The 27,724-nt window shown below is 42.5% G+C and overlaps 1 protein-coding gene across 1 annotated transcript in view; it reads left to right on the top strand.

Annotated features, from left to right (window-relative positions):
• Positions 1 to 22,148, top strand: part of REEP3 (receptor accessory protein 3) — an 87,382-nt gene extending 65,234 nt beyond the window's left edge. The window contains exons 6-8 of the mRNA XM_056849760.1: positions 7,141 to 7,288; positions 20,641 to 20,792; positions 22,034 to 22,148. Of these exons, the coding sequence (XP_056705738.1) occupies positions 7,141 to 7,288; positions 20,641 to 20,792; positions 22,034 to 22,090 (357 nt within the window). The 3' untranslated portion in view covers positions 22,091 to 22,148. The remainder of the gene's footprint in view (positions 1 to 7,140; positions 7,289 to 20,640; positions 20,793 to 22,033) is intronic.
• The last annotated feature ends 5,576 nt before the right edge of the window (positions 22,149 to 27,724 follow it).

Here is a 27,724-nt window from a genome sequence, read left to right as displayed (position 1 = left end):
CTTCGACATTATCCTACATGTTCACAACATCTGAAAGCTGGCTTAAAGGAAGACTCCCAGCACAACCAGAATGGTTTTTATATATGGCAACATTCACTCGTGGAAACAATAAAACTCTCGTCGCTTGCAGTATCCTCAGAGCAGTTCCATCAGGCTTCACAAGAGCATGGTTAGACGTTAGTGTTTGTCATGGAGTACTGTTAAGGGAAAACCTTTTCCAAAAATGATTATAGGGATAACATTTTAACTGTGCCTCATGTTTTAGCTCTTGGTGGAACATGGCAACTACTCAAATTGCATACAACTGTTTTGTTCAGGAAACAGAGATTACTTTAATTGAAATGGCAGGAGGTACTGGGGGGAGGGTAAATAATTCCTAGTTGGCAAGGACTAAGCATTGCCATTCTTGGGGAGACTGCTGGATCCTTAATGGTTGCTACTGCTTATGCCATGTCTGATTAGACATGCCTGCCATTGGCATATGTTTCTTAGCATCTTGTGTGACTCTTCTTATTAATTTAGTAATCTCAAATATGACCCTGGCATGACTTATTTGCCAATGACATCCATATGAGTAGAATGTGAATTTGTCTTCCTTTATCTTGTGAGAGGACCAATAGATAAAACATTCTTAAAAATCAGGTTCTGGTAGAGCATAAGAGAAATCTTGGAAACATTTTCTAGGGTGCGGGCGACAGGAGACGGAACTCTGGTGTTGATGTTTAGCATGACTGAGTCTTTGTGTTTCAAACCTTTATGCTGAGCTATCCTTGCAGTGACCTTTTTAAGGAAGGTGATTGTCCACTGCCTAAAGATGGAGAATTGATAACGTGACAGTTCTGCAATGTTTTTGGAAATGCAGGCCAGCCTAAGGTACAGGCAAGGGTTCTAATCTTGCTGTGTGCATTCATTATCAAAGCAGGCTTGTCCTCTGTATCACACAGCTTGATTTATTTATGTAGGGGCAGGGGAGGCTGCATAAGACCATATGATGCTCAGCTTCCACACTGTGTGGCTTGTTTATGGATTCCACAATCGAGATGCCTGGTGTATCTTAAAGCATTTTACTTCTTCTGTTTAAACAGTGCTAACGCCAGATGGTGCACAGCCAAAACAGCTTCTCATTTTGCTTTCTAGTATAATATCAAATACTTGGCCATGGTTTGTCTGTTTACCAAATTCTTATCCTTGGATCTAGCTGTTAGTAACAGCCATTATGTTTTTGAATACATAATCTATTGTTGGAGAGATTTCCTCTACTAGTTTATCTGCAAGGGGATCATCATGGCCTTTGGCCAAGGCTAACTTTGTGCAGCTTTCTGCTCAAGTGGATTTTGTGAGAGAGCTTCAGACTGTTCTTGCCATGCTGCAATTTTGTTTGGATAGTTACTACACATCATGTGCCTCTAAGAAAAAAGTTTTTACTAAAATGTTAAGATTGAAAACCTCATTTCTTTTATTTTTGAGTTATCTTTTCAGTCATAATATCTATTCTTTGCTAAACCAAATGTCTCTCCAAATGTTGTTAATGGGGCAGCTATTATTGAATTAATGACAGCAGAGCTAGTGATGATCAAATTGTATAAGAAGAAAATACAATTATATGCTAATAAATTTGTAAATGTGCCTTGAAAGCAGTAGCTGGCATTTTATACTGAATGCAGTATTTTAATTTTAATAACACCTGGAACTCCTTGGCCAGGAACCAGGTGATACCAAATGGAATGGCTCTGTGAGGCACAGCTAGAGTGTCAAAACCTTGTAGGATAAGCATTCAAGGCTGGATAGGATAGCTGGGCTTATATATGTTTTCCTGAAAATCAGAAACCTCTTAAGACTTCCATAAAGTTTCAAATGTAACTGCATAGCTACAAGAGTATTAGAAATGGTTTAATTTTTAATGGAATGCAGAGAGACATGCTGTTTGGGGTTAGAAGATTAGAGTTTTGGAAGCTTCCAGTACAATTTAAATCAACATAGGAGACTTGCTAGATCTACCCTGAGTATTCTAATGCATGAAGTCTGGTAAAGTAGATGTACTGTGGGCATATTGTCCACTGCACTAAAGTTTTGCTGGTGATCTTGAGATGAAATTGGGGAGTTGGCTAAAGCAGAAAATATTATGATAAGGGATAACTTCAATTATTGGTCAACTGAAGGAATAAATATACATTCAGGTGGTGACAGAATACACAACACTTTTAGATGCAAGTGATTTGTGTGTTAGGCTAGTCATGGAGTTGACTTTTGACTTAGCATTGAGTGGTAGCCAGTGCAACACTGGAACATGTCCTTCTTAGGTACTGTTACTATAGGGAGGACAGGGAGAAGATACTTGGCCCTCTTTTAAGAAAGAGCACTGGTTATCCTGAATTTGTTCAATTTTATTCAGTACATGACTAGCAGAATTACAAAAAGTCTAATACACAGTTGTATCTAACCCGCCATCCATTTGTTAGAGTTAACATCCTTCTTAAGGATGAATTTTCTCAGGTAACAAAGTTAGTGGCCAAGTTTTGTAGAATAGTGTTTAATTATAGGAAATCTAAATAGAAATGGAAAGCTATAGAGTGGATTGATTGTTTAATTTTATATTGCTGACCAGTTTTAAAGAGAGTAATATTTTGTATAGTGTTTTAACCAAAAGGTATTGTTTTATACTGTCAGTTTGGGTAAGGCAATGTACCTGCAAACATTTTATGTTTGGTCTAAGGAACGTAAAATTGAATTTAAAAAAATTGAGTGGTAGTCAGGATCTAGTCTGAGATGCAGTTGTTGCCAACCACTTTGCAAAGAGTGGCCACCAAATACAGCATCTACATAAGTGAAGAAGTGCCCAGAAATTCCAGCTGTCACATTTAATTTTAGAAGAGGACACTTGGAAAATGATTCAAAAAGAAGGTAAAAGTGAAGCCCGGGCAGTAACATCCCTCTGGGAAGCTTGAAGAGTTATTAAAAAGCACTCCAGGAGAAATTCTTTTAAAATATATACCACAGATTAGAAAGGGTAAGTCAAAGATGACATAAAAAGCAAAGCTTCTGTTTTTAAAAGTGGAAATCTTGCCCTTGAGGTAAATAAAAAGGCCACAAACTCTAACAAAGCAAATGCAATAATTAAAGCACGTGAAGAAGGAATTCGAAGAACGATTTCATGCCTTTAGCGGTTCAGACATATAGTTGATGGGAGTACAAATAATTGCGTCATCCCCCACATCCATGCTGGCTTCTGACCTTTGTATGTGCCAGTTGTCTTGATTTTCATTACCTTTGTAACTTTATGACTTTGGTAGACAGGTATGAGACTCAAGGTGGCTTGTGAGGCTCAGGACTGTTTCAGACTTTTACTACCCTGGTCTCCTGTTCCAGGAGCAAACTTCTGCCCTTACTTCACGGTGTCTGATGACCTCCTGCATGAAGCAGGTTTTCCCCCGACATCCTCTTGACTGTTCTTCAGTATCTGCCCAGGTCCTGTTAAAACCAATTATATCAAATGATCGTAACTGCAATTATAGTGTAGTCAGATAAGATGACTTGGATGCTACAGGTAGACCTGTGTTTGGGCTTGGTTGAATCTACAGTTTAAACTTAGAACTTGGCTCTAATGAGAGCTATTGATTTTAAAACTCAACTATTTGAAGTCTTCAGTCCTTCAGAAATCAAAATCTAAATTCTAACTGCTTAATGATGGATTTCATAATTGGCTCTTCCTCTCATGAGAAGGTGCTAATAGCCTTTTCTCAAGGCAATGTAGCTCTATAGCCAAACCGATACGTAAAACTACTTTTGAAACATCGACCTGGTTTGATCATGAATGTTTAACTCAAAAAAGGAATTTGCGATCGGTTTTTGGGAAATCTAGGAAAGGAGGCCAAACAATTGATATGGAGCAATATTTATCGTCAAAAAAAGCTTATCAGGAATTAGTGGTTAATAAAAAGAAAGCCTATTATCAAAAAAGATGGGACCAGCTCTTTTTATCTCTGAAATCAAGTGACAGTAAAACCTTTTGGAGAACAATTTCTTGTCTATTAAACAACAAACCCTCTCCTGACCCAGGTATTATGCCTCAAGTATGGGTTGATTATTTTTCTAATGTATTTGGCCATCCTTTGGTCCCTCCATCTGATAATGAGGAAATTATTCCTGCAAATATCCCTCCATGGCATGCAGTAAGTAGGGAAGAAATTATGACCCTAATTTCTAAACTAAAAAGCGGTCGAGCACCAGGTCCTGATGGGCTCCCCGTCGAACTCTTTAAGAAATATGCTGACTGGTGGGCTCCACTACTAGCCAGTCTTTTTACATCACTTGATCATTATGGTATCCTTCCTGATTCATGGCTGAACTCAATATTAATGCCAATCTATAAAAAGGGAGACCCCAATCTACCGGGAAATTATCGTCCTATTATCTTGCTAACAGTACTGGGCAAGTTATATGCCATACACCTTGAGACCCGCCTTTCGGAGTGGTCTCAAGCTAAATCCATTATTGGCCCAGAGCAAATAGGATTCACTAAGAACAAATCATCTTTAGATCACTGTATCGTTTTATCCTTTCTTGTGGAAAAATACATGAAGATAGGTGGGGGGAAATTGTTTGCAGCTTTCATAGACCTAAAAAGTGCTTTTGACTCTATTCCTAGAGAGAAACTGTGGGAGAAATTGTCAAATCTAGGAATTGACCCCAGGCTGCTAATACTTTTAAAGAAATTACACTTAAATACCACCTGCCAAGTTAAATACTCACCTAATGGTGGACTGACTAAGAAAATCTTAATTCAAAGAGGCGTTAAACAAGGGTGTGTTTTAGCTCCCCTACTTTTTAATATTTTTCTTTCTGATCTAGTGCAGTCATTGGGTTCAGTTAATGGTCATCCACCTAAATTAGGGTCCCAGTCTTTACCTCTACTTCTTTATGCGGACGACACTGTCATTCTTTCTTTCACTAAAGTAGGCCTCCAATGATATTTAGATGCTTTTAATAATTATTTCCATTTTAATTTACTTTCTATTAACTCCTCCAAATCAAAAGTAGTGGTATTTTCCAAAAAATGGTCCTCATACAAATGGCACATTGGGAAGGATTCCATTGAACAAGTTAAAAGCTATAAGTATTTGGGAATTACTTATAACTATAATCTCAATTGGTCTATACATCGACAAAATACTATTAAAGCCACCAGGATTTCCTTAAATCAACTCAAGCAGTTTTTCTACGTGAAGGGGAATCAGTGTGTTCCTGCAGTGATCAAAATCCTGAATTTGAAAATATTTCCCCAACTTCTGTTTGGTGTTCCCTTATGGCTTGGAACTCTTAATCAAGAAGTGGAGAACATCCAAGCCATATTTCTTAGACAAATATTGGGAATACCTAAATGTGTCTCATATTTCACAATTTGTCGTGAAACTGGGCAAAACTTGATTGCCACCAAAGCCTGGATTCAAACAATAAGATATTGGCTCAAATTATATTTTCAAACTGAGCCAGGTTCCCTTTTATATTTCTTGAAAAGTGAACTTCATTATTTCTCATGGGACATATTGATTAGATCTAGACTCTGCCAAATTGGAATTGATTTAGATAATCTTGCTCTGGCCAATGAATCTTACATCTTTAAAAGAATCAAGCAACGTCTCCTTGATGTAGAATTGCAGAATTTTAACCCAGCTCTCCCCCCCATCTGCTCTCCGGCGGCCCTAGGCCTTAATAATGGATCGGGTAAAATGGCTAGGTATCTAGATAACCTAGAGATACCGTCTCAACGCCGTGCTTTTCTATTAGCTAGGGTTAATGCATTCCCATCTAGGATGCTCTTAGGCAGATACCTCCAGATCCCTAGACATGAACGCCTATGCACATGCGGTTTAAACTTGTTAGATACAATTGACCACATCCTTTTAGATTGCCCCTTCTATGTGACTCTGTGGGATAAACTGTTATCTACTTTGCTCCAGTACAAGACATACAGGAGTAATGAAGCGAAATGCAAATTTCTTTTGAGTGACCATGATCCTAAAATTACGGCTACCGTGGCTGAATTTCTTACAGGAGTTCTTAAAGAACAAGAAAAGTTTTATTAACCTGACTTGTAACTTATATGTATTGCCCTTTGGAGGTATATTGTGTTTTTTTTTCTATCTCTGTCTTTTGGTATGCCAATAAAGGTTAATGAAATGAAATGAAATGAAAAAATAATGATGGATTTCGAGCTAAATCTAGAACTCAGAATTCCCCCTACAGCTTTTGGTCTTTTAAAACTTGTGTTGGAGGTTTGCGTTTTTATTAATGTCTGGTTTTAAAGAAACAAAATCCTACTTTTTGGACAAAATTCATAATCCACAGTGAAATGGATTCTACACCTTTTAAACCTTTGATTTCTTTCCTAAATGTGATATCCTTGGCTTAGTTTTCAATATGAGAGGATTTTTAATTGCTACGTAATAACACTTGATTTCCATCTCAGGATCTAACTACTTTAACATTACCTTATTAGCATGTTCTGTTGTTATAGTTCTACCACAAAATGTGCTGGGGGTTAGGGTGCAACTCATTTTGGAATTTTGAAGGATAAGTAAGAGTGATGCGCTTGTACTAGTCATCTCTCTCTGTGTTATTGATCTAGACTGTCTTCAAGGTGCTAACTAGTTGTGGCTGTCAGTAGGTACCACTTCTGGTACCTTATGATGGAAGGACCCCTTATGCAAGTGATAATATTGCAGTATTTAGGGCTATATGCTTTTCCACAGTTAGAAGTAAACACTGAAACCTGCTATATATAACTTGTGAATTTGGTGCTGCAAAATTAGGAAGTTACTATTGGGCAGTAGATGGTTTGTGCTTGAGCAGAACTCTAATGTCAGACTTGAGCTACATTAAAACTTATAAAGTGAGAAAGAATAGCTTTATAAATTGGTTTACTAACTTATAAAATTCCTTCGTAAAATGGGGAAATGTTAGGACTGAACGAAGTGTTACCCAAAAGAACATGAATACTTTCTTGTTGGAGTCAAACATAAACATGGCATGCACAGTCTTGTCACAGCACAACCATATATATATTGAACTACCACAAATCAGTTTGGAGAAATAGATTTCTACCTCCTTGCAACACTTTTTCTTCCTCTTTTACTGTTCCAGAGCCAAGGAGCAATAACTGAAAGGCTGCGGAGCTTTAGTATGCATGACTTAACAGCTATTCAAGGTGACGAGCCAGTGGGACAAAGACACTATCAAACTTTACCAGAGACCAGAAAGAGAGGCAAAAGCTCCACCAATGAATCCTTAGGTTTGTACATTACTAAAAGAACTTTGGCTCTCTGTTTTTGTGACATCGCCTTCCTGTAGAAGACAAGAAGTGTCTTACATAGATACAGTAAACCTTGTTCTCGCTCTGAGGATGAAGGCATTTTGTAGCTTTGGGTTATTCCTGCCCACTGCTCAGGGAGGCAGGATCACTTTTTTCTACTTCATGTATGGGAAAAACCCCTTGGAGCTCACTTTATTACCTGCATAGAAAGGGAGCGCACGGAGAAAAGAGCTCTCCTTAGCCTTTGTTTTTTCGTTTTTTCTCTCTGAGTTTTTCTTCTTACTCCCCACAACAGCTTAGCTCCTCTTGCCTTCATTAGCTGCAAAATTGCTTTCCTTGTGTTTCCTTTCCTTGTGTACTTTGTGAGTACTTATTCATTCCCCACCATCCTCTTCCCATTCACTATGGAGGCTTCAGAGGTCAGAGAGGATCTTAGCCGAGATGGTTCTCTCTCTGAAGAGGATGTGGATCCGAACCTCGTGTGAGCCACACACATAGCGGGGGACAGAGAGGAGCCAGAGGAAAGAGGAAGAGAGCCAGCAATGTGGGGAAAAGGAGAGGTGCCAAAATGAAAACACCAAAACACGCAAAGGAAAAACGGCTGGAAAAGGACCTTAACCACAACAACAATGGTGACTGGTTCGGTCATACAAGACTATGATGGTGAGCCAAGCCCCCTGGAGGAGATCCCAGTCTGCCAACTACTGTCAACAGAGCGACCAGGGTGTAATGTACAGTCATTTCCCCTCCCCTGAGGTTACAGGCGGGTGGCCATCTTGTTCATCGGAACTAATGGAGGTGGTCATGGTGTTGATGGAGGAACTGCAGCATATTCGCTCTTGGTCTCCTCCATCCTCTTCCTTTGGGTCCCATTATTCTGCAGCAGATTTCCCCCTGCACGGCCCACTATGACAGGGACCAGACATGTGGAGGGGCAAACCAGCCCCCGCAGGGAGACTTCACATCAATGGCCTACCAAGTGGGCTAGGAAAGCTGCATACTCCAGCGCCACCCAGTATTCAGGCAGTGAGTCCCATTCCTCGTTCCCGCTCTGAGAAAGAAGGGCATCTTGCAGCTTGGATTATTCACGCCCACTGCTAGGGGAGGCAGGACTAAACTTTAACTTCCTGTCTCCTAGGGCGGGAATAGCCCCAGCTTCCCAGTTTCCCTCCTGCCTTGCTGGGGAGACAAGTGTATAGCAGAGCTCCTGCTAACTCTTAGATAATGTAGGGGACTACTGTCTCTGTCTATCCCGTTTTTTTTACCTTTTCTCCTTATCTAGATTCAATTCAATTCAATTCAATTCTAATTCTACAAAAAACCAAACCTCAGACCTGGCCTAAAGGGACAAAGGTCTACTTCCCTAGAGTGGGTGAAAAGAACAAAAAGGTACCTCTACCCGACTACTTCAAAAGACTAATCAGTTCAGAGTGGGACAAACCCACTATTAATAGACAGTTCCCATCTGCCATTAGGAAACTTTATGATATGTCCTCCCCGGCTATGGAACTTTTCCAACTACCAGTCGTAGGTGCTCCAATAGCAGCGTTGCAATCCACAGAGATTTTTTCAGAGGATGGAGTCGGTTCGATTAGAGACCAATTAGACCAGAAAATGGATTTTTTGTCTAGAAAAATTCATGAATCATCCACCCTATCCCTACAGGCCCCTACCATGGCAGCCATTATTTCCAGGGCTTCCATTGCCTGGGCGAAGAAGCTATCCAAGCTCCTGGTAGGGGCTGATAGCAAAATTGTAGGAGTAGATAGAGTGCTTAAAGCGTCCTCATTTCTAGCAGATGCCTCCTTGGATGCGCTTTCCTTCTCAGCCAGGTCAGTTGCTGCTAACACAGCAATCCGCAAGGGACTCTGGCTTAGAGCTTGGCAAGGTGGTTTCAGATTAAAGTCCCTTCTTCTGGCTCATCCACTACAGGCAGGTAAGCTCTTCGGAGACCATCAGTGGCCTACCAAGTGGGCTAGGAAAGCTGCATACTCCAGCGCCACCCGGTATTCAGGCAATGAGTCCCATTCCTCGTTCTCCACTGCAGAGAGAGAGGAAGGAGAGTTCTCCTTGGAGGAGGAGGAACCCATGGTTGAGGAGCAACAGGCTCGACTTTTTAATGGGGAAGACTCAGCAAGGCCGTAATGGCAATTTCAGAGTCTAACAATATGGGTGAGGATGAATAAAGAGAAAAATCTTGCCCCAAGGGTAGCAAGGAATGTTTCCCTCACTTCACTCCTTCAGAGAGATTGGTCCCCTTTCCAGAATATTTTGAACACCTCCTTAAGACTGAATGGGCAAAACCTCTGTCAGGTTCCAAATCCCACCAAAAAGATATATACACTGGCCTGGGATCCCTCAAAGATTTCCTGGATAGGAAGGGGGACTGTGCCTCCAGGAAGGCTCATGAGGCTAACACATTAACCATCAGAGCCACAGCTACAGCGGTCCTGATATCCAAGGCCTCTATTGTGTGGGCCAAGAAGCTGAGCCATCTCATCCCCAGAAATGACAAAAGGGCCACAAGAGGAGCCATTCAGCTACCAAGGGCAGTTACCATCATGGCAGATGCATCGCTTGATTCCATGACCTTTGTGGTCCATTACATGGCAGCATTGGCCACCACAAGGCACGCCCTATGGTTAAGAGCCTGGCAGGCAGATCTCCACTGCAAATCCATTGTTCTGGCCTATCCCTTTCAGGGGGGCAGACTGATTGGAGAAAAATCCTGTTTGGAGAAAAATCCTGTTTGGAGAAAAATCCTGGTGGATAGAGACAAAAAAAAGCAATGCCTAGGAACCCAAGGAAGGACGAGAGGAGAACATTCTCTTCCCACTCCTTTCGATCTTACCACACTCTATCCAGGTTCCAGTACAACTAGCATAGAAGCCAGTGGTCTAGCAATAGAGGCTCATTCAGAAGGGGCTCAATTTCAATTTTACTGTCCCGACAGGTCTGAATAATCAACCAAGCAGGGGAAGTAGTGATGCCAGGCTCCTGCCGGTGTGTGGGAGACTTCAAGTATTCCAGAACCAGTGGTTAAGATCTCAATTGTATATTTGGGTACAACAGGCCATCCAGTCCAGTTATTCAATAGCGTTCCCTAGTCTTCCCCCAGACCAGTTTATAGCATCTCCCAGGTCCATCAGGGAGGAAATATATTTAAGAACACTGACAGCAATAAAACATCTGATAATTATCTGAGCAATAGAATCCATCCCAACATGCTACGCTCAGCATCTACTCCGTCTTCTTCGCCATCCCCAAGAAAAACGGAGATTGGAGAGACATCCTAAACTTAAAAATATGTCAACAGGTTAATAATAAACAAATGCTTCCGTATGGAAACCCTGCAGTCCATCACAGAAGCCCTAATGCCAGGGGTATTCATGACATCAATAGACCTTACAGAAGCCCACCTACACATTCCCATCCACAACGGACATTGCAGGTTCCTTCGATTCTCCTACATGGACCATCACTTTCAATTCAGATCTCTCCCCTTTGGCCTTGCATCTGTACCAAGGGTGTTCCCAAAAGTACTAGTGACGCAGGTTGTGGTAGCTCACAGATTCACTCGTACCTAGACAATATCCTGATTTGCTCTCCCTTAAGGGAACAAGCCTTCAGGGACACTAAACACGTAATACAGATCCTAGGGTCTCATGGCTATCTTCTCAACAGGAAAAAGAGCAGCCTCAATCCTTTCCAGCAGTTAAACTACCTGGACATTACTATAGACTCACAAAAGAATATATTTCTTCCAGAAGACAAGGTGAACAAAATGTCATCCACAGCCAAGACTCTTGTCAAGGCAAAAGCAGCCCAACTGATGGCATTGCCTTGAGCTCAAGGTCTGATGATAGCTTGCATCGGTTCGGTTCCATGGGTACATTTCCATTCCAGTCCACTCCTGTGGTTCCTGCACCCTCACCAGTAAGTAGTCGCCCAAAAAAGGGACAAGAGGTTGATGTTTGCACCATCACTGCACAAGAGCCTGTTGTGGTGGACAAGGAAATGTGACTTAAGAAAGGGTCTTTCATACATTCAGGCTCAAGTGATCCAGATTTTCACCAATGCTAGTCTATCAGACTTAGGAGCTTCCCTACACAATGTTCCAGCTCAGGGTCTACGGTCCACGGAGGAAAGCAGAATGAGTATCAACATTCTGGACTTAAGGGCCATCAAAAAGGCACTATTGGCTTTTCAGGCACATATCAGGGACCAACATGTCCTAATCTGGATGGACAATGTTTTTGGCAAAAGTTCATATCAACAAACAAGGGGGATCCAGATCATCAGTCCTACACAGAGAGGCCAAGTTCATTGTATCATGAGCAGAGACCAATCTATGATCGATCACATCCGAGCATATACAGGGGGTCCTCAAAGCACAGGTGGAGTGGTTGAGCAGACAATGGATAGACAAGAATGAACGGAGTCTAAAGAAGGAAATCTTGCAATAGATCATGCACAGATTTGGACTGCCAATAGTGGATCTGTTCTTGGCGACCATCCACCAAGTTCAGCTTTTTTTACACTCGATAACTTCACCCTTGGGCGGAATGTGTGGACACGTTGACCTCTCAATGGCCAAAGGATCTGCTGTACACTTTCCTCCCTTAGTCAGGGTGGTGTAGTGGTTAAGAGCAGTGGACTCTAATCTGGAGAACAAGTTTGATTTCCCACTCCTCCACATGAGCAGTGGACTCTAATCTGGTGAACTGGGTTTGTTTCCGCACCCCTACGTGTGAAGTCGGCTGGGTGACCTTGGGCTAGTTATAGTTCTCTCAGAACTCTCTCAGCCTCACCTACCTCACAAGGTGTCTTGTGGTGAGAGGAAGGAAAGGCGATCGTAAGCCAGTCTGAGACGCCTTAAAAGTAAAGAAAATTGGGCTAGGAAAACCAACTCCTCCTTATCCTCCTCCTTATCCTCTTTTCCTCCTCTTCCTGCTGCTCCTCTTTTTCTCCTCCACCTCTTTTTCTTCCATTACTTCCAAAGGTCATATGAAAAATCCATCAGGAAAGAGAGGAAGTCATACTAATAACACCAGAGTGGCCATGCAGACCGTGATTTCTGGCTCTGATAAAAATGTCAATGCAAAAACCATGGTGTCTTCCAAAGAACCAGGACATTCAACAACAAGGACCAATATGGCATCCAGATTTGACATGGCTAGGTCTGACCGCATGGCACTTGAAAGGAGACGGTTTCTACAATTAGGCTATTCACCAGAGGTAACAGAAACAATCATGGCATCCAGAAGAAAAAAGGGTCTTTCAAATATACAACACTTCCAGGAAAGCGTTCTATAGATTGTGCCAAAGAAAACATGTAGACCCTTTAAAACCAGGATTATGACAACTTGTGTCTTTCCTTCAAGTTGGGGTTGAACAAAACTTAAAAGCAGCCACCTTATGATGACAGATAGCAGCGATAACAATGGTACTTCCTCGAATAACAGGAGGTCCTCTGACAAGTCACCCACACATTATTCAGTTCCTAAAAGGTGTGACACAGAACAATCTACCTTGTGATTCACTGTTTTCCTTCCTGGAGACTTTATGTGGTTCTATTGGCCCTTACCAAGGCACCCTATGAGCCCCTAAGAGAAGTGTCATTAAAATGGATGCACATGAAAACATTATTCCTGACCGCTGTGACCTTGGCTAGAAGAGTATCTGAATTAGGAGCCCTTTTGGCAAGAAAAGCCTTCTGCGTTTTTCAAGGGCAAGGTGGTGCTCCACCCAGATCCCACATTCATCCTTCTGTCCACAATCCAGACATGATAAAGAAAGGGCATTGCACATGCTAGACCTGAGAATAGCCCTTAAAATCAGGATAACAGTAGACATCAGGAAGACTGACTTTCTCTTCATTTCCCTAATAGCACCAAACAAGGGACTAAGGATGTCCAGATCGGCCATTAGTTACACCATCAGAACATTCATCTGTGAGGCGTATAAGGCCAGCGATATGACAGTGCCTCAAGGCATCACAGCTCACTCAGAAGTGCTGTTACCAATGCAGCTTTCGACTGTCAAGCTTCGGTAGAAAAAATATGTAAAACAGCCACATTGTCTTTTATATCAACTTTTGTCAAACACTACAAGCTTAATATCTTCTCATCTGCAGATGCACCTTTCGCGTGCAGGGTGCTCCAACATGTAGTGGAGGAGGGATGATGCCCACCCAGAATGGGGACACTGCTATTGGACATCCCAAAGCTACAAGATGCCTTCCTCCTCAGAGCAAGAACGGAACCTTGGTTACTCACCGAGAGGGTTCCTTCTGCTCTGAGGTAAAGAGGGCATCTTGCCCACACACCCCAAAAAATTAATTGAAAGAAGACACTGTTAGCCGTAAATAAACTGGAACGTCTTCAAACAAATAAAGTGCAGAAGAAGGAGGCTTGGTGATCTTCTGCATCCCAGAGAAGCTTTAGTCAAGGGAAGATCAAGGAAAAACATTGGATATTTCCATATCTCCTCACAAAATCCTCATTCTGTTAATGTTCCACTTAAGTTAAATGAAGTTGCCGTTTGTTCATTCCTTCTCGCGTTATTGTTACTGTTATATGTATGTTATATCCTTCGTCTTAACTCTAGCTCTGGAAGTAATCGAACTGAGCTCTGAGGGGTTTTTCCTGTGCTGAGACAGGAAGTAGAAAAAAGTAATCCCGCCTCCCTGAGCTGTGGGCGGGAATAACCCAAAGCTACAAGATGGCCTCCTTACCTCAGAGCAGAAGGAACCTTCTCAGTGAGTAACCAAGGTTGCGTTCTATGTACTTGATAAGAATGGCCAGAGACTTGGCATGATGTGACGCATCTCCCTCTTTACCTGGAATACATGAATACCATGAAACAGCTGTTTGTGTCTAGGCCTGAGTGATGATATCCTTCTTCCCCTGTCATGCTAGTTCTACTGAATTAATGCTTTCCTTATAGTTGATGAGATAGTTTGGTTCATCTTCGGCCCGGGTGCAGCCCCACATTGGGACTGCTCCTGCGCGCAGGCCTGCCACTAGAAGGTTTTTTCTAGCTGTTAGCCTATCAGGGGGTACCCCTCTCAGGAGTGAGCGGGAACAGCTTCCCGCCGACACCATCACATGACTCCCAGGAGGGCGCCTCCTTCCCCACAGTTCCTTCTCTGCCGCTGCCAAGAAAGTAAGCAAACTAGCGTTCTAGCCTTTTTGACGACATTTCTGTGAGTACGGGCTGAGACAGTCTTCTGATATTCTGTTCTATTTCCCCCACCCATCAGGCAATTATGGCCTCCAAGATCCTGTTTAAAAAATGCACCAGCTGCAGGACAAAAATGCCACACTTGGACGAACACGAGTTCGCTTGGGAGATTTGCTTGGGAGAGGCCCACAAGGTGCAGAGTTGCAAAATCTGCATGAATTTCACTCCCAAAGGCCGCTCAGACAGAGCAGCGCATTTGAAAGCAGCTCTCTGGTAAAAGGCCCTGTGCTCCCCTACCCTGGGAATGAGCTCCAGAACCCCACAAGGACCTTCACCGGCTCCACCAGCACCACCCGGTTCGACCTCGAAACAGCCATCCGACTCAGCCTCGATCCGTTCGAGTTCTGTTGCCTTTGGTCCGAGATTGTGTCCCACCTCCCTCGGATCCAAATTGACCCCTGCTCAATGCGCTCAGTTTATAGGTGCTACATTAGATTCTGTGCAAGGTAAAGCCTTCCTACCCCCTGACAGGGTCAAGGCAATAGGCACCCTGGTGTCATAATTTCAAAGATCCTGCTGGCAGCCAGCTATACTCATTCAGCGTTTATTAGGGCTCATGGCTTCCAAGTCACCCCCTTTGCCAGACTACGTATGAGAGAGCTCCAGAACTGGTTTATAAGGAGATTTAATCCCATGGTGAATAGTCAACACCGCCACCTTTCAATCCCTAGATTGGTCATCCGTTCTCTCGTTTGAGGAGGAGAGGAGTGCAACCTGAGACAAGGTCTCCCTTTTGGGGGATGGAGTCCCGACCACACACTAACCACTGACGCCTTGTTGATGGGCTGGGGGGCTCACTGCAGGGGCATGTCCATACAAGGGGTATGGGAACCTGAGTTTTCCATAGCTCACATCAGTTTACTCAAATTCAGAGCTGTACGTTATGCCCTTACCTCTTTTTCAGATATGCTCAGAGGCTGCAACGTTTTAATATAGTCCGACAACATGACAACAGTTTTCTACATCAACAAACAAGGGGCACAGGCTTTTACAAGGAGTCGCTGAGAGAAGATGGCTATTTCCAACGAGATCTCCTTAATAACCATTCATATCGCGGGAGTGCGGCATACTCTCGCAGACCGCCTCAGCAGGGTCCTTCAGACAAATCACGAATGGTCCATTCAGTACAGATACCTCTGCCCCATTTTCAGGGAATGGGGTGTACCCATGGTGGACCTATTTGCTACCCGCCTCAACAAAAAAGCAGTAGAGTTTTGTTCCCTCATGGGGAACGACAGCCTATTACTGGGGGATGCCTTCCAGTTACGGTGGGTCAACTGTTCTACGCTGTCCCCCCATTTCACTTATATCAAGGGTACTATCCAAAAAAGGGCGGAAGGTACAAGGCGTATTCTGATAGCACCATTTTGGCCCCACCAAATATGGTTTTCAGAACTGAGAAAGCTGGCAAACAACCATTACATCGGTTCTTGTAGGTTATCCGGGCTGTGTGACCGTGGTCTTGGTATTTTCTTTCCTGACGTTTCGCCAGGCATCTTCAGAGGATTACATTACATCCATCTGCAGGTAGCCCCAGACTTACTGAGTTGGGAAGGTCTCCTACATCACAATGTCAGTCGTCTACATCTCACAGCATGGTACATCGATCTGACACACTAAGATTCTCCAATAGGGTCCTTAAGGCCCTGTCTCATTCTAGAAACCATCAACGAAGTATTCATATGCCAGGAAATGGGAGTTGTTTGATGCAGGGGTTAGAGAGAAAGGTTCTACACCCTTTTCATTCCCCGTGCCATTAATACTAGCACACGGGTTTGTCTGTGGCATCAGTGAGAGTATCTTTCAGCCCTCTCGGGCTATCATGAACCAATAGATGGTCTCACGGTGTTCTCCCACCCATTGTCCAAGAGGCTCCTGAAGGGGTTGTTAAACTTGTTCCCACCAGTGCCTATCCTGGTTCCCCAATGGTCCCTTTCATTGGTCCTATGTCAAATGATGAGTTCACCCTTTGAGCCACTAGCTTCATGGATGTCTTGTCCATGAAGGTCTCCTTTCTGGTGGCTGTAACATCAACTAGGAGAGTGGGGGAGTTAGCTGCGTTAAGGATGGATGCCCCCTGTTGTGTATGTACTTAACACCCCCTTTCTCAGAGTGTTCAATGAAAGGGTAGTGTTGCATCCTAGTTTAAGTTTCCACCCAAAGATAGTGTCAAAGTTTTACCTGGCACAAGACATCATTCTGCCAGTGTTTTCCCCCACCCCGCCATCGGAAGCAGAAAAAAAACTGCATTCGTTGGATGTACGTAGAGCTCTACTATATTACCTAGGAAGAATGAAACACTTTATGATAGTAAAGTCCCTTTTTATTTGTCACTCGGGTCACAAGAAGGGTAAGGCAGTGTCTTCTCAGACGATTTCCAGGTGGGTGGTATCAGCTATCCGTACAGCGTACGAGGCAGCCAAGGTACCGTGCCCCTTGGGCATAAAGGCACACTCTGTTAGAGCACAGGGTTCCTTGGCAGCTTTCCACAAGAAGGTCCCACTGCAGGAAATATGCAGCTACGTGGTCTTCGGAAGATTTCTTCGCCAAGCACTACACAATGGACCTACAAGCAAGTAAAGAAGCAGAGGTCGGCAAAGCGGTGCTGCAGATGATGTTCCAGTAAGATCGCTACCCGCACCTTGCGCATGTGAGTAAGCTTGCTAAAATCCCAATGTGGGGCTGCACCGGGGCCAAAGATGAAAACGAAGTTGCACTTACCTGTAACTAGTGTTCATGGAGGCACCCAGTGCAGACACACATACCCTCCCTCCTGCCCCGCTGCTTGCTCTCTTACTGCCATCTCTATCCTATACTATTGGGCTGGCGGCGGCAGGCAGGAACTGCGGGGAAGGGGGGGTGCCTCCTGGGAGTGATGCGACGGCATTGCCGGGAAGCCGTTCTTGCTCGCTCCTGAGAGGGGCTACCCCCTGATAGGCTAACAACTAGAAAAAAACCTTCCCGTGGCAGGCCTGTGTGCAGGCACAGTCCCAATGTGTGTCTGCACCGGGTGCCTCGATGAACACCAGTTAAAGGTAAGTGCAACTTAGTTTTTTCATAGTCTGCATGGCCTGCAGCATGCCTCAGCATGGATCTTTTGTGTAATGATATGTAGATTCACAGTCATTTTGTGATTTCCTTGTTGAGCTGTTAAGGTTTGCTGTTCCCTTCTGCTGTGACTCAGCTCATCCCTAACTGGCAGGATTTGTGTTAAATAGCCTAAGGCAGGGAGACATCCTTCCTGTAACAAACTGTAATATTTCTCCCTCCCCCACACACCTTTCTGTTATGAAACATAAATGCATTAACCTAAGGCATGTACATTTCATAGAATCATAGAGTTGGAATGGGTCATATATAGACCATCTAGTCCAACTCCCTGCTTAATGCAGGATCAGCCTAGAGCATCCCTGACAAGTGTTTGTCCAGCCTCTGCTCAAAGATTGCCAGTCAGGGGGAGCTCATCACCTCCCTAGGTAGCCGATTCCAGTGTTGAACAACTCTTAGTGTAAAATCCCCCCCCCCAATATCCAGCTGGTACCTTTCCGCCTGTAATGTAAACCTATTATTGCAAGTCCTATCCTCTGCTGCCAACAGGAACAGCTCCCTGCCCTCCTTTAAGTGACAGCCCTTTGTGGGGGGAATTCTGCTTCCCCCTCTCGGTTCTTTTGTGATTGGATTCTCTGCCTGCTTACTCACCAAAGCAAAGCCCAGAGAATGTGATAGGAAAGGAGACCTTGCACACAGCATACCAGACATATAACAGTAAACCATGCAGTTTATTGAACTTACAAGAGAAATATAAGGCAAAGAAAGAAGCAAATACTTGACTAAATATATATAACAGAATTTAACAAACCCACATACAATTTGACAGACAGACAAACAGCAGAGTGCTCTGGGTCGTTCCAAAGAAGAGACAGAGTGGTCTCTCCCTGAGAAGGACCAAGACTGGACAACTGGACCAGCCTTTTATAGGCTAAACCGTGAGAAGGGGGGTCCCAGCCGGACACCTGCTTTCAAATTCTTCAGGAGATGGATTTTCACAAATCATGGCTAATCTTGTTTGGAAAATATCCTGTTCCAAAATAAGCTTCTCATATCCAGAGTCTCTGACACTGTTTGTTTGTCAGCCCGTGTACAAAAACAATTTTCCCCCATGCCGTAAGCAGATAACTTGCTGCCGGCCTAAATGACCTTGCTCTCCCTAAACATAATTTTGGCTTTGGTTGACTAACTCCTAGCAATGCAATCTCCTGTACCCTTTAAGGTCAGGAGCCTAGTTGAAGCTTGGGGTCAGCTAAAGGCCTTAGTCAGGCCTTCATGTGGTTTCTAAGCTACAGGTTATAATATTAAAAGATGGTTCTTCTTAAGCCAAACTAATGTTTAATATTAAAAATTCTCACCACACCCTTCAAATACTTAAAGAGCCTTTCCTCATAGGGCTTAGTCTCTAGGCCCCTGATCATCTTTATCTTTCTCTGCACCCGCTCCATTCTGTCCACATCCTTTTTGAAGTGAGGCCTCCAGAACTGCACACAATACTCCAGGTGCGGCCCGACCAATGCAGTGTCCAGCGGAACTATGACATCTTGTGATTTGGATGTTATACCTCTATTGATACACCAAGATTGTATTAACCTTTTTTGTCGCTGCATCACACTGGTTGCTCATATTTAGCTTACGGTCCACCCTTACCCAAGATCTTGTTCACACACACTGCTACACAGAAGTGTATCCCCCATCTAGTTTGCATGTAGTAAATGTTCCTCATTTTTGTTACCCAGATGTAGAACTTTTTGAATTGCATCTTCTTTACATCCGTCCGCTTTTCCAGTGTGTTCAGATCTTCAGGCATTTGGTGAAATGAGTTCCAACTCACAAAAGCTACCAGAAAATATTTTGTTAGTCTTTAAGGTGCTACTGGACTCTTGCCCTTTTTGACTACTGCAAACAGACTAACACGGCTACCCACTGTGATTTATCTTCACAAAAGCTTATGCTGGAATAAGTAAATTTTGTTAATCTCCAGGTGCTGCTGGAGTTGTGTCTTATTTTGCTGCTGCAGACCTATTGTTCAAGAGGGGTAATCAGCTGCTTCCAAAATAACCATTTTGTGGCTTTCTAAAAATTAGTGAATATGTTGCAGTATGTTTTTTTATTTTAATCTTTCAGTGTTCAGATAGATGCTGGTCCAAAGAAAAAATCAGAAACAACAGTCATGTACTATCTCTTAAGAGGCACGAAAATAACACACAGTGGTGTGCAATCTTGTGAGTTCTCCAGAACTCTTCACCAAGCTGGATGTTTGGGGAGGGAGTGGAGGATGACATGTTTCAGGCCATGATCTTTAATGTCTTTTGCCCGCATCCTGTGTCGAATGCCCTGCAGACTAATAGGCACTGGGTAGAACTGGTATCAGTTTGTAAAATACTGTGAGCCTTTCAGTATACCAAACAGTGACATCTTTTGCACCCAAATCTTAGCCACCTTTTAGATCAGCTAGGGGAAAAACTGGGAAGTGTGTTAAATGCTTTTCAGTGCTGTGGTCAAGATTCAAAGAGCTGCTTTAGGTGTGCTCAACAGTTTGTATGTTTCCGATGGAATTGTATTTTTTCCTGTTTGAACACCTGACCTGACACTGTCTGTGTGCCATATCACAAATTGCTTTTTCAAAAGCCCTCCTGTTGCAAAAGCAATTTAGCATATAGTGGTATGAGGTGGGGTGCTCTTGAACGAACAAAGGGTCAAAGCTGTTTTGGGAACATGGATTGTTGCACTGCACTGGATCCCCAACTTCTGTTCCATGAACAGTGGAGCCTTTCTCTATTGCAGGGAGCCTTGCTACAGTGAGGGAAGCCCTGACAGAAAACTCTTTGCACTATTGTGGAAGGCTCTACTGTTAACAGAAATAAATCTTTTTACCCAATCCATGGTCTTTGGATCTCTGCCTATGTTGGCTATTTTGAGCAGTTGATCTTGCACCTTGTCATGAATTTAATAATTTGAATATTCTGCCTTTTGTTCAACAAGAATGGCAAACAGTTGGTAAAAATGTCAATAATAGCTCTGGGTATTTTTATTAGGCTTTGGTATTCCAGTGAAAAAGGATTCAGAAGATGAAAAAACTGATGAGGAAAAAGAGGGGACATATTCAGAAGATGAGATGTTTGCTCAAAGAGGTCTCAAGCGAACACAAAGTATGAAATCTGTAAAAACTATCAAAGGCCGCAAAGAGGCAAGTATAATCTTTCAACATGTAAGATAACTAGGATGCTTCATTGTGTACAGCCAGAATATTTTAATAATGCAATTACAATTTCATTACAGAAAAATAATAATTGGTAATACCCAAAAATGACATTTGTTTTAATGGATGAATTTTTACTACTAACCTTTGGTGTCTGTAAACATCAGACAGCTTTGATCAAGTAGATTGGATGGGAAAACTTTTTGCAGCTAGAATATTCTTGACTATATATTGCTGATTTCCTCGACTTACTGTATGGTGGTTGTGATACAGAGGGACTGTGTGTATACTCTGGTTTGTTCTGAAAAACACTCAAGAGCTTCCCCTCCAGAAGGTGTCTTTTCACACTATTGAATTCCCCCAGGTTCAAAAAGCCTTTTGAAGACTTGTCATAGGAGCTGCTTTAAAAGAGGCTTGGGTAGAAGAGATGTGGAAATACCACAACTAAACTCATTTCCCTTTTAAAAAGCTTAAAATGTTTTCTGAACTTGGGGGGTTAAAGTAAACTTGGGAACCCTTTATGAATAAACTGAATGACACAATCTTCCTTTATAAAAAGCTGCTCCAACCAGAACATAACCCTCCTCCGTGCTAGAGCATCTCAAAGCTCTAGAATCTGTGAGCTATCTGCTGTAGTAAGGACAGATGGAGAACCAATGTGATATCTTTGCTAATGTGACCAAAATGCCCAAAATAGAGTGACTTGCATGACTTAAAAATAAAGGTGATAAAATGTAGGGTACTTACAGAATAACTTCTGTCTATTTTTTAAACTTCTAGCCATTTATAACGGTCATCTGGGATGAAACAGCCTTGTGGAATCGAGTCAAACAGCAATTCTTATATTATGTTCATTGTCTCAAGGGTTTCTCCTTTAGCTCGCTAGCTTATATATTCTCCAAATGGCTCACAATAAAATGAAATGCTAAGTTGCAAAATAAAATTAGAAGGTTAAGAAGATTAATACAGTAATTCAACCCAAACATCCTAGCAGTCCAAAGATGTACACTAAAATGGAAAACCCATTTATAATCAACAAAACCCAAATCTATCAGCAGACGTTTCTCTATAATATTTTGATTTTCCCTTTTATTCCTGTCCTTACATTGTGTGTCCACCTATTTATGTCCTAGCCTGACAGGAAATGCATAATAATGCAGAGCTTTTGGATTAGGGAACAGTTCTGGTGTTCCCAAAATGTTTCATGGTTCTCTTTTCTTCCTTTTCAGGTGCGGTATGGGTCGTTAAAATATAAAGTAAAGAGAAGACCACAAGTGTACTTCTAAATTATCTTGATAATTCAGCTTAAAACAAACTGCTGTGTGTGTTGCTTCTGCTACGGGTCTGTTCCTGTTATGCAGAGCTTTCCCGTTCTCTGAAGGGGAAATATTTCACATACGTGTGGATTCCCTGTTGCTAGTGCGAAGCTTTACCAAGCTACATAAAGAGAACATCCTGCATGAGCGGAGCTCTCCATGTCTATTTCAGTAACTGGCCACTGTGTTTGGGAACTTCATTTACCAAACACTGTGGTAGGGATTTATTGCTTTAAAGAGATGAGTAAGATACTTCCGTTTATAATTTTCTTAAAATTGACTTCTAAATATGGGTAAATAGTATTTTAGACTTTTGTATTGTGTAAATGATGAAATAATTTCATGACTGACTCAAAGAGGTTTTTAATTGTGGGTGACATGGGTGAGCATTAAGTGGTTGGTTAGTGTCCAATGCTTAATAAAAATTGCACAGCTCCAGCATTTCCTTTAATGTACACAGGAAATTTATACTTGAATGCATTTTAGTTCTGGCTTCCCATAAAATTCTTAGTATCTAATGTTAGAGAAGGAAATAAGAGGGGAGGGGTTGCAACTGATCTTTTTCATCTGCTTTTTAAACACCATGACTGAAAGCTAAAGTATGTCAGAAAAGGTGACCTGATGGAATTTCTCTTTTTTAAACAGCTGAGCCCCTGCAATACATCACCTTTGTTGGCAGTTCCTTTATTGTCCTGTGATGTGGGAAACATGGTAGTTCTAGTTTCATGGCAGGGTTCACCAAGGAATTATGGCTGCTGATGTCTTCCTACAAGAATAATAGTGTATGTAAAAGGGTGCAGTTAATAAACTGGGTCAGGTGCCTTTTTGTTTTGCTTCAAGTCTTATTTCTCTGTAGCATTATCTGTATAGGAGTTTTAGTACAAGTTTTTCACCAAAACCTTTCAGACCTGTCTATCAGATACTGAAAGTTAGACAACATACTGTGCATTTGATATATCAGTTATAACACAGAAGAGAACTATGCACATTATAAAGTTGCTTATTTCTCCTGTGGTTTAGAGTTCCATGAGTTTTTATTGATAGTTTTTAAAACTTTGCATTTTTGTTTTGTATGTCTTTGCTAAAGGATTTCTGTTGGGGACAGCACTCTGAACAGAAAGCCGTATTAGGAGCACAGAGTAGCTAGATAGTTGTACATATCACGTAAATCCAGCATACTCTGAAGGGTGTATGTTAACTTGATGCATTTATGTGATGTCCTTTTGGTGTGGTTTCAAAGTGGCACTTGATATACTTTTAAATCCTGATGAAATGTTAGCTCACAACTGATTAAATGTTAGCTCAAGAGCTTTAGTATCACCATCTCTAGATGTAAGAATCATGGCAGGCTCCGAGTCATTAGATGGTATTTAGAAATCATGTAATGAGGCTTGCAGTTTAAAACCATGTAATTGTGGGTGCTGGAACATTTTAAATTGAACACTTGAAAAATTGCTGCTGTATTTTGTATCACTTGGTACTAGGCTTTAACCTGAAGAGTTTCCAAAGAAACATAACTTCTGCTGCAGATAAAGGTTTAGAGAGTTCAGACAAAACGTATACATGGCACATTATTCTTATTTCCATACCATGTAGGAGTCTCTTTCTAGAAAAGTACATTAATCTCTTCTGCCAGGAAAGGATGTCACTATTAATGTTCGGTTCTGGCAACCTGTTGAATTTGAGGGACTGAATTACTGCTTTCTCTTCTGCTACAGGCTTTGTTGGTGGGATTGGCAGTATAGGGAAGGCAGTGCCTCCCTCAGCATTGTGTAATATATAATGTGGTTGTACTGACTGTAGAGAATATGTGGCATATGAATCAGAAGTGTGTAGCCACACCCTCTCTCAGTCTCTAACATTCAAGTCTTCCTATTCTGTAAATCTTCAACTAATATAATGCATTGGAGGAATGAAAACATATTGCATGTCCTGAATATTGGCAAGATGTTCCTGTAAACAATCAGGTTTGTTTTCAGTCTGCATCATACTACCATAAGCAGTTTGACACTTTGAAACACTAACCCTGGGTCAGACAAATTGCCTTCTTCTGCCTTCCCACAATTGATTTGAACTAGATGACTTCAGAAGCATTGAACGAGGAACAGTTGTGGAATTACGTATGCAGTCTCCACTACATTTCAGCAACTTGGCAACTGCAGGCTGAGGATCTCTTAAATAATGACTTGCGAGATTCCCTGTTGTAATGGCTATCGACAGGCCTATTGTTTCTGAATTTATCCAAGTCTTTTGGCTAGGAGACTTGACTTCTAAAGTTGGCAGGTTTTAAAGGCCACATTACATTTTTACTGAGTGCCTTTATTATACATGCTAAAAATGTAATGTGCAGTGGTTAAAAAGTGTGTGGGTATACTCCACAGAGAGGTGCTGATTGGTCAGAATACTGGAGGCTGCTTCTCATGAGATGCATGGAAGCTGCAAGTAGGTACACTCAATGAGCATGTCCATCAATGAATTGAGTAAGAGGCAGCCCCATCTCTTATTCTTTAGCATCTTGGGTTCCAAGAATGGCAAGGCAAATGCTAGTTTTAAACAAGGTATAGAGCTTCTGTCTACAAAGTGTTGTACATAAGATGCATGTTCTTAAGGAACTTAGGATTGCTTCCATTAACCAGTTCTTAAAATTTAAATGTCAAAATTCAAATTAAAATGATACCCTTTGAAACGCTGTAAGCTTTTAACTTTTCCTATTTGTAATAACTGGCAATTTGTTTACATATTTGTAGAACTGGGGAGCCTTTCATACATTTTGTACTAATATTTCTTTACCTTTGTAAATGCTATTTTTGAAGGCGCAATGGCTCTTATGACTTAAAAAAACAAACACAATGCACAATAAAATGAGTACACTCATGTCTGATTCAATTTCAATTTCAACATTTTGGGAGGAAGACTGAACACATTGAAGCAAGTGAACCTGAAGGAGTGGTCTCAAGCGGAAATTGCAAATTGTTGATTTTATTGTGTTGGTGAAGAAAAAAATGCAAAAACATTAAACTTTGAGGTACACAAAGGGCTTTATTTCAATTAACAGTATTTTGGAGAACAGCCGAAGCTTGCTGTATGCATTCTTCAAAATATACTGACTACACAAACAGACAATGACATGATATTTGCCCTAATTCCTTTCATTAGCTTTATTGTTTGTCTATGGCAGGGGAAGGTGGGCAAGTCCCACTGTAGATACTTCCCAGGCAATAATATAGAGGTCTGTATTTTCAAAGAGTTTAGTGGGATTTCTTCTAAATCAGTTTTGTCCTGACACTTTCTCATAGGGCTAGATTGTGTTTTACTTCATCATATCTGTAGCCCATCCTTCTTCCAAAGACCCTCAAGGTTGGTTCATAGCAATTACCCTCAGAGACGTTTTGTGAGGTAGGTCAAGCTTGGAGTCGGTGACTGACCCAAGTCAGCAACTTGAGCAAGAAGTGATTGAGATCCTGTTTCCTCCATCTATCACCCTGCCCATTACATTGCACCGGCTGTCACGTTGAGTCATGGGAAGGTAATTAGTAGTATGCAAGGGAGGAATATTAATGGAAGCGCTGTAGCACAATGGATCTATTTTATTTGTTTAGAGCACTGTTATGCTGTCTTTCCATTCCACTTAGAGTCTCCAAGGCGGTGAACAATAAAACAGCTTTTTAAAGTACATACTATAAAAGCAGTTAAAACACACCAACAGAAGAGAGGGCCAGTGAGGGAACACCAACAATACAGAACTCTTCACCTGCTGGTGGAAAACCATGATCACGGGGGACAGATGAATCTTCCTGTGGAGAGAACTCCATAATTTTGGTGCCATGACTGAGAAGGCCTCCTATGACTGCAGTGATCAGGTCGGTTCATATTGGAGTAGGTGGTCCTTAAGGTATGTTGGTCCCAGGCTGTCTGGGGCTTTAAAGAGTTCAAGACCTTGGCTAAACCAATATGAGAATTGTTTTCCAATGGGAAGGGGTTGGTCGAAGTATGGAGCTGAACATCTGACATGAAAACATGACCCACAGGGGAAGAGCCATGGTTCACTCCTCTTTGATCCTGTTCAGGTGGTATCAGCATGTACTGGTTGTTCTTACAATTCCCTGTTTATGGAGGTGTTCAGTCTTCAGACACTAGATTCCTTATTGAAAGCAAGTTGTGTATCTTCAAACGTGGCTCCCAAATTTCTGAAAAGCCCCCAAACTGCTGAAGAAAGAATGGTTAAGTTGTCACTTCAGCATCCTTTACAAAATTATTTTGTTTCCTACTCATGTTCATGTTTTCCACCCTTCCAATTTTAAGTGTTGCTGATAACTTTGGGTAGGAATTGTTATAATTAGAAGCATTTGTGACTGAGCTACACACGAGCTTCTTAGCTTTCTCCCCACTGGGATGCAAAACATGCAATTCTCGCTCAGAGGGAGAAGGGCATCTTCATTATGGGTGTTTCCTTTTCCTCTTATCTCGGGAGGCAGGAACCAAATATTTAAATTTTTCTGACCTCTGAGGGTAAACGCCCCCTTGTGACCAGTTCTATTTCCTGCCTTGAACGGGAGAGCAGCCTTCTAGCAGCTCTCTGCTACAGAAATAATAGAGAAACCTTAACCTTACTTATTAGACCTAAAAATATTCTTATTTTAACAAACCTAAACTTAACCTAACTAATCTACTACTCAATTCTATTTACTGTCTTAATTTTCTGCCTATTCTCCTCAGAAGGGTCTTTTCCCGCCAAAAAATAAAATAAAAAAATGGCGGATCGGCATCAGGACAGCTATATAGCGCCTGCCAATTTAGACCCTAGCCTGCTAGTGGCCTTACCACTACAATTAGATGAACCCTCGGACAGTCACTCTGGTGACCTGAGGACCAAAACTCAAAAGGGAAAGGCAAAAGCGGCAAGAACGGCGCAGGCAAGTACGAACGGCTTGGCTCGACCGCTAACTAGCGCGCCAAATGCCTGCTGCAAAACGCACGCTGCTCTGCCGCGCCTGAAAGACGCGACTGCCAGATCGCAACAGAAAGCGGCTGGGAGAAAACAGCGGCGGTAGCCGCTCCTCCCACACAGCATGAACGGGGGAAATGAAGGAGGCTGGCGGCTCGCCTTTTTGCCTCGCCCGCCGTGCTCCGTCCTTAGGCGGCTCGCCTATTGTTATTCAAGGACGGGAAGCAGCGGGAAGCAGCCAGGAGAACACAGCGGCTATAGCCACTTCTCCCACATTGCACAAACGGGGAAAATGAAGGAGGCTGGCGGCTCGCCTTTTTGCCTCGCAATGCTCCGTCCTCAGGCGGCTCGCCTATTATTATTCAAGGACGGGAAGCATCAACGGAGACATTGACTGCCGGTAAGGTGACTTCGCCCACCCCCCTCATAGATGCAGCCTGTTTTACTCCTGTAAGAGCAGAGCTCTCCGCCCTGATTAAAAACGCCTTCTCAGATGGCTTAAGGGCAGTACAACCTCCTTATCCTGCCCCATCCATACAGGGATCGTAGGGATCACACCCTCCAGCACCACAAACAGTAATCTGATTGCTAAAAGGGCAAAATATCAGCCAAAGCAGGGGAACGGCTGTGGCTCAGTGGCAGAGCGTCGGTTTGGCATG

Source organism: Euleptes europaea, chromosome 5 (genome assembly GCF_029931775.1).
Source record: "Euleptes europaea isolate rEulEur1 chromosome 5, rEulEur1.hap1, whole genome shotgun sequence".
Taxonomy (NCBI): Eukaryota; Metazoa; Chordata; class Lepidosauria; order Squamata; family Sphaerodactylidae; genus Euleptes; species Euleptes europaea.
Note: the sequence above shows the minus strand (reverse complement) of the source record. Positions and strands in the feature narration are given on the sequence as shown.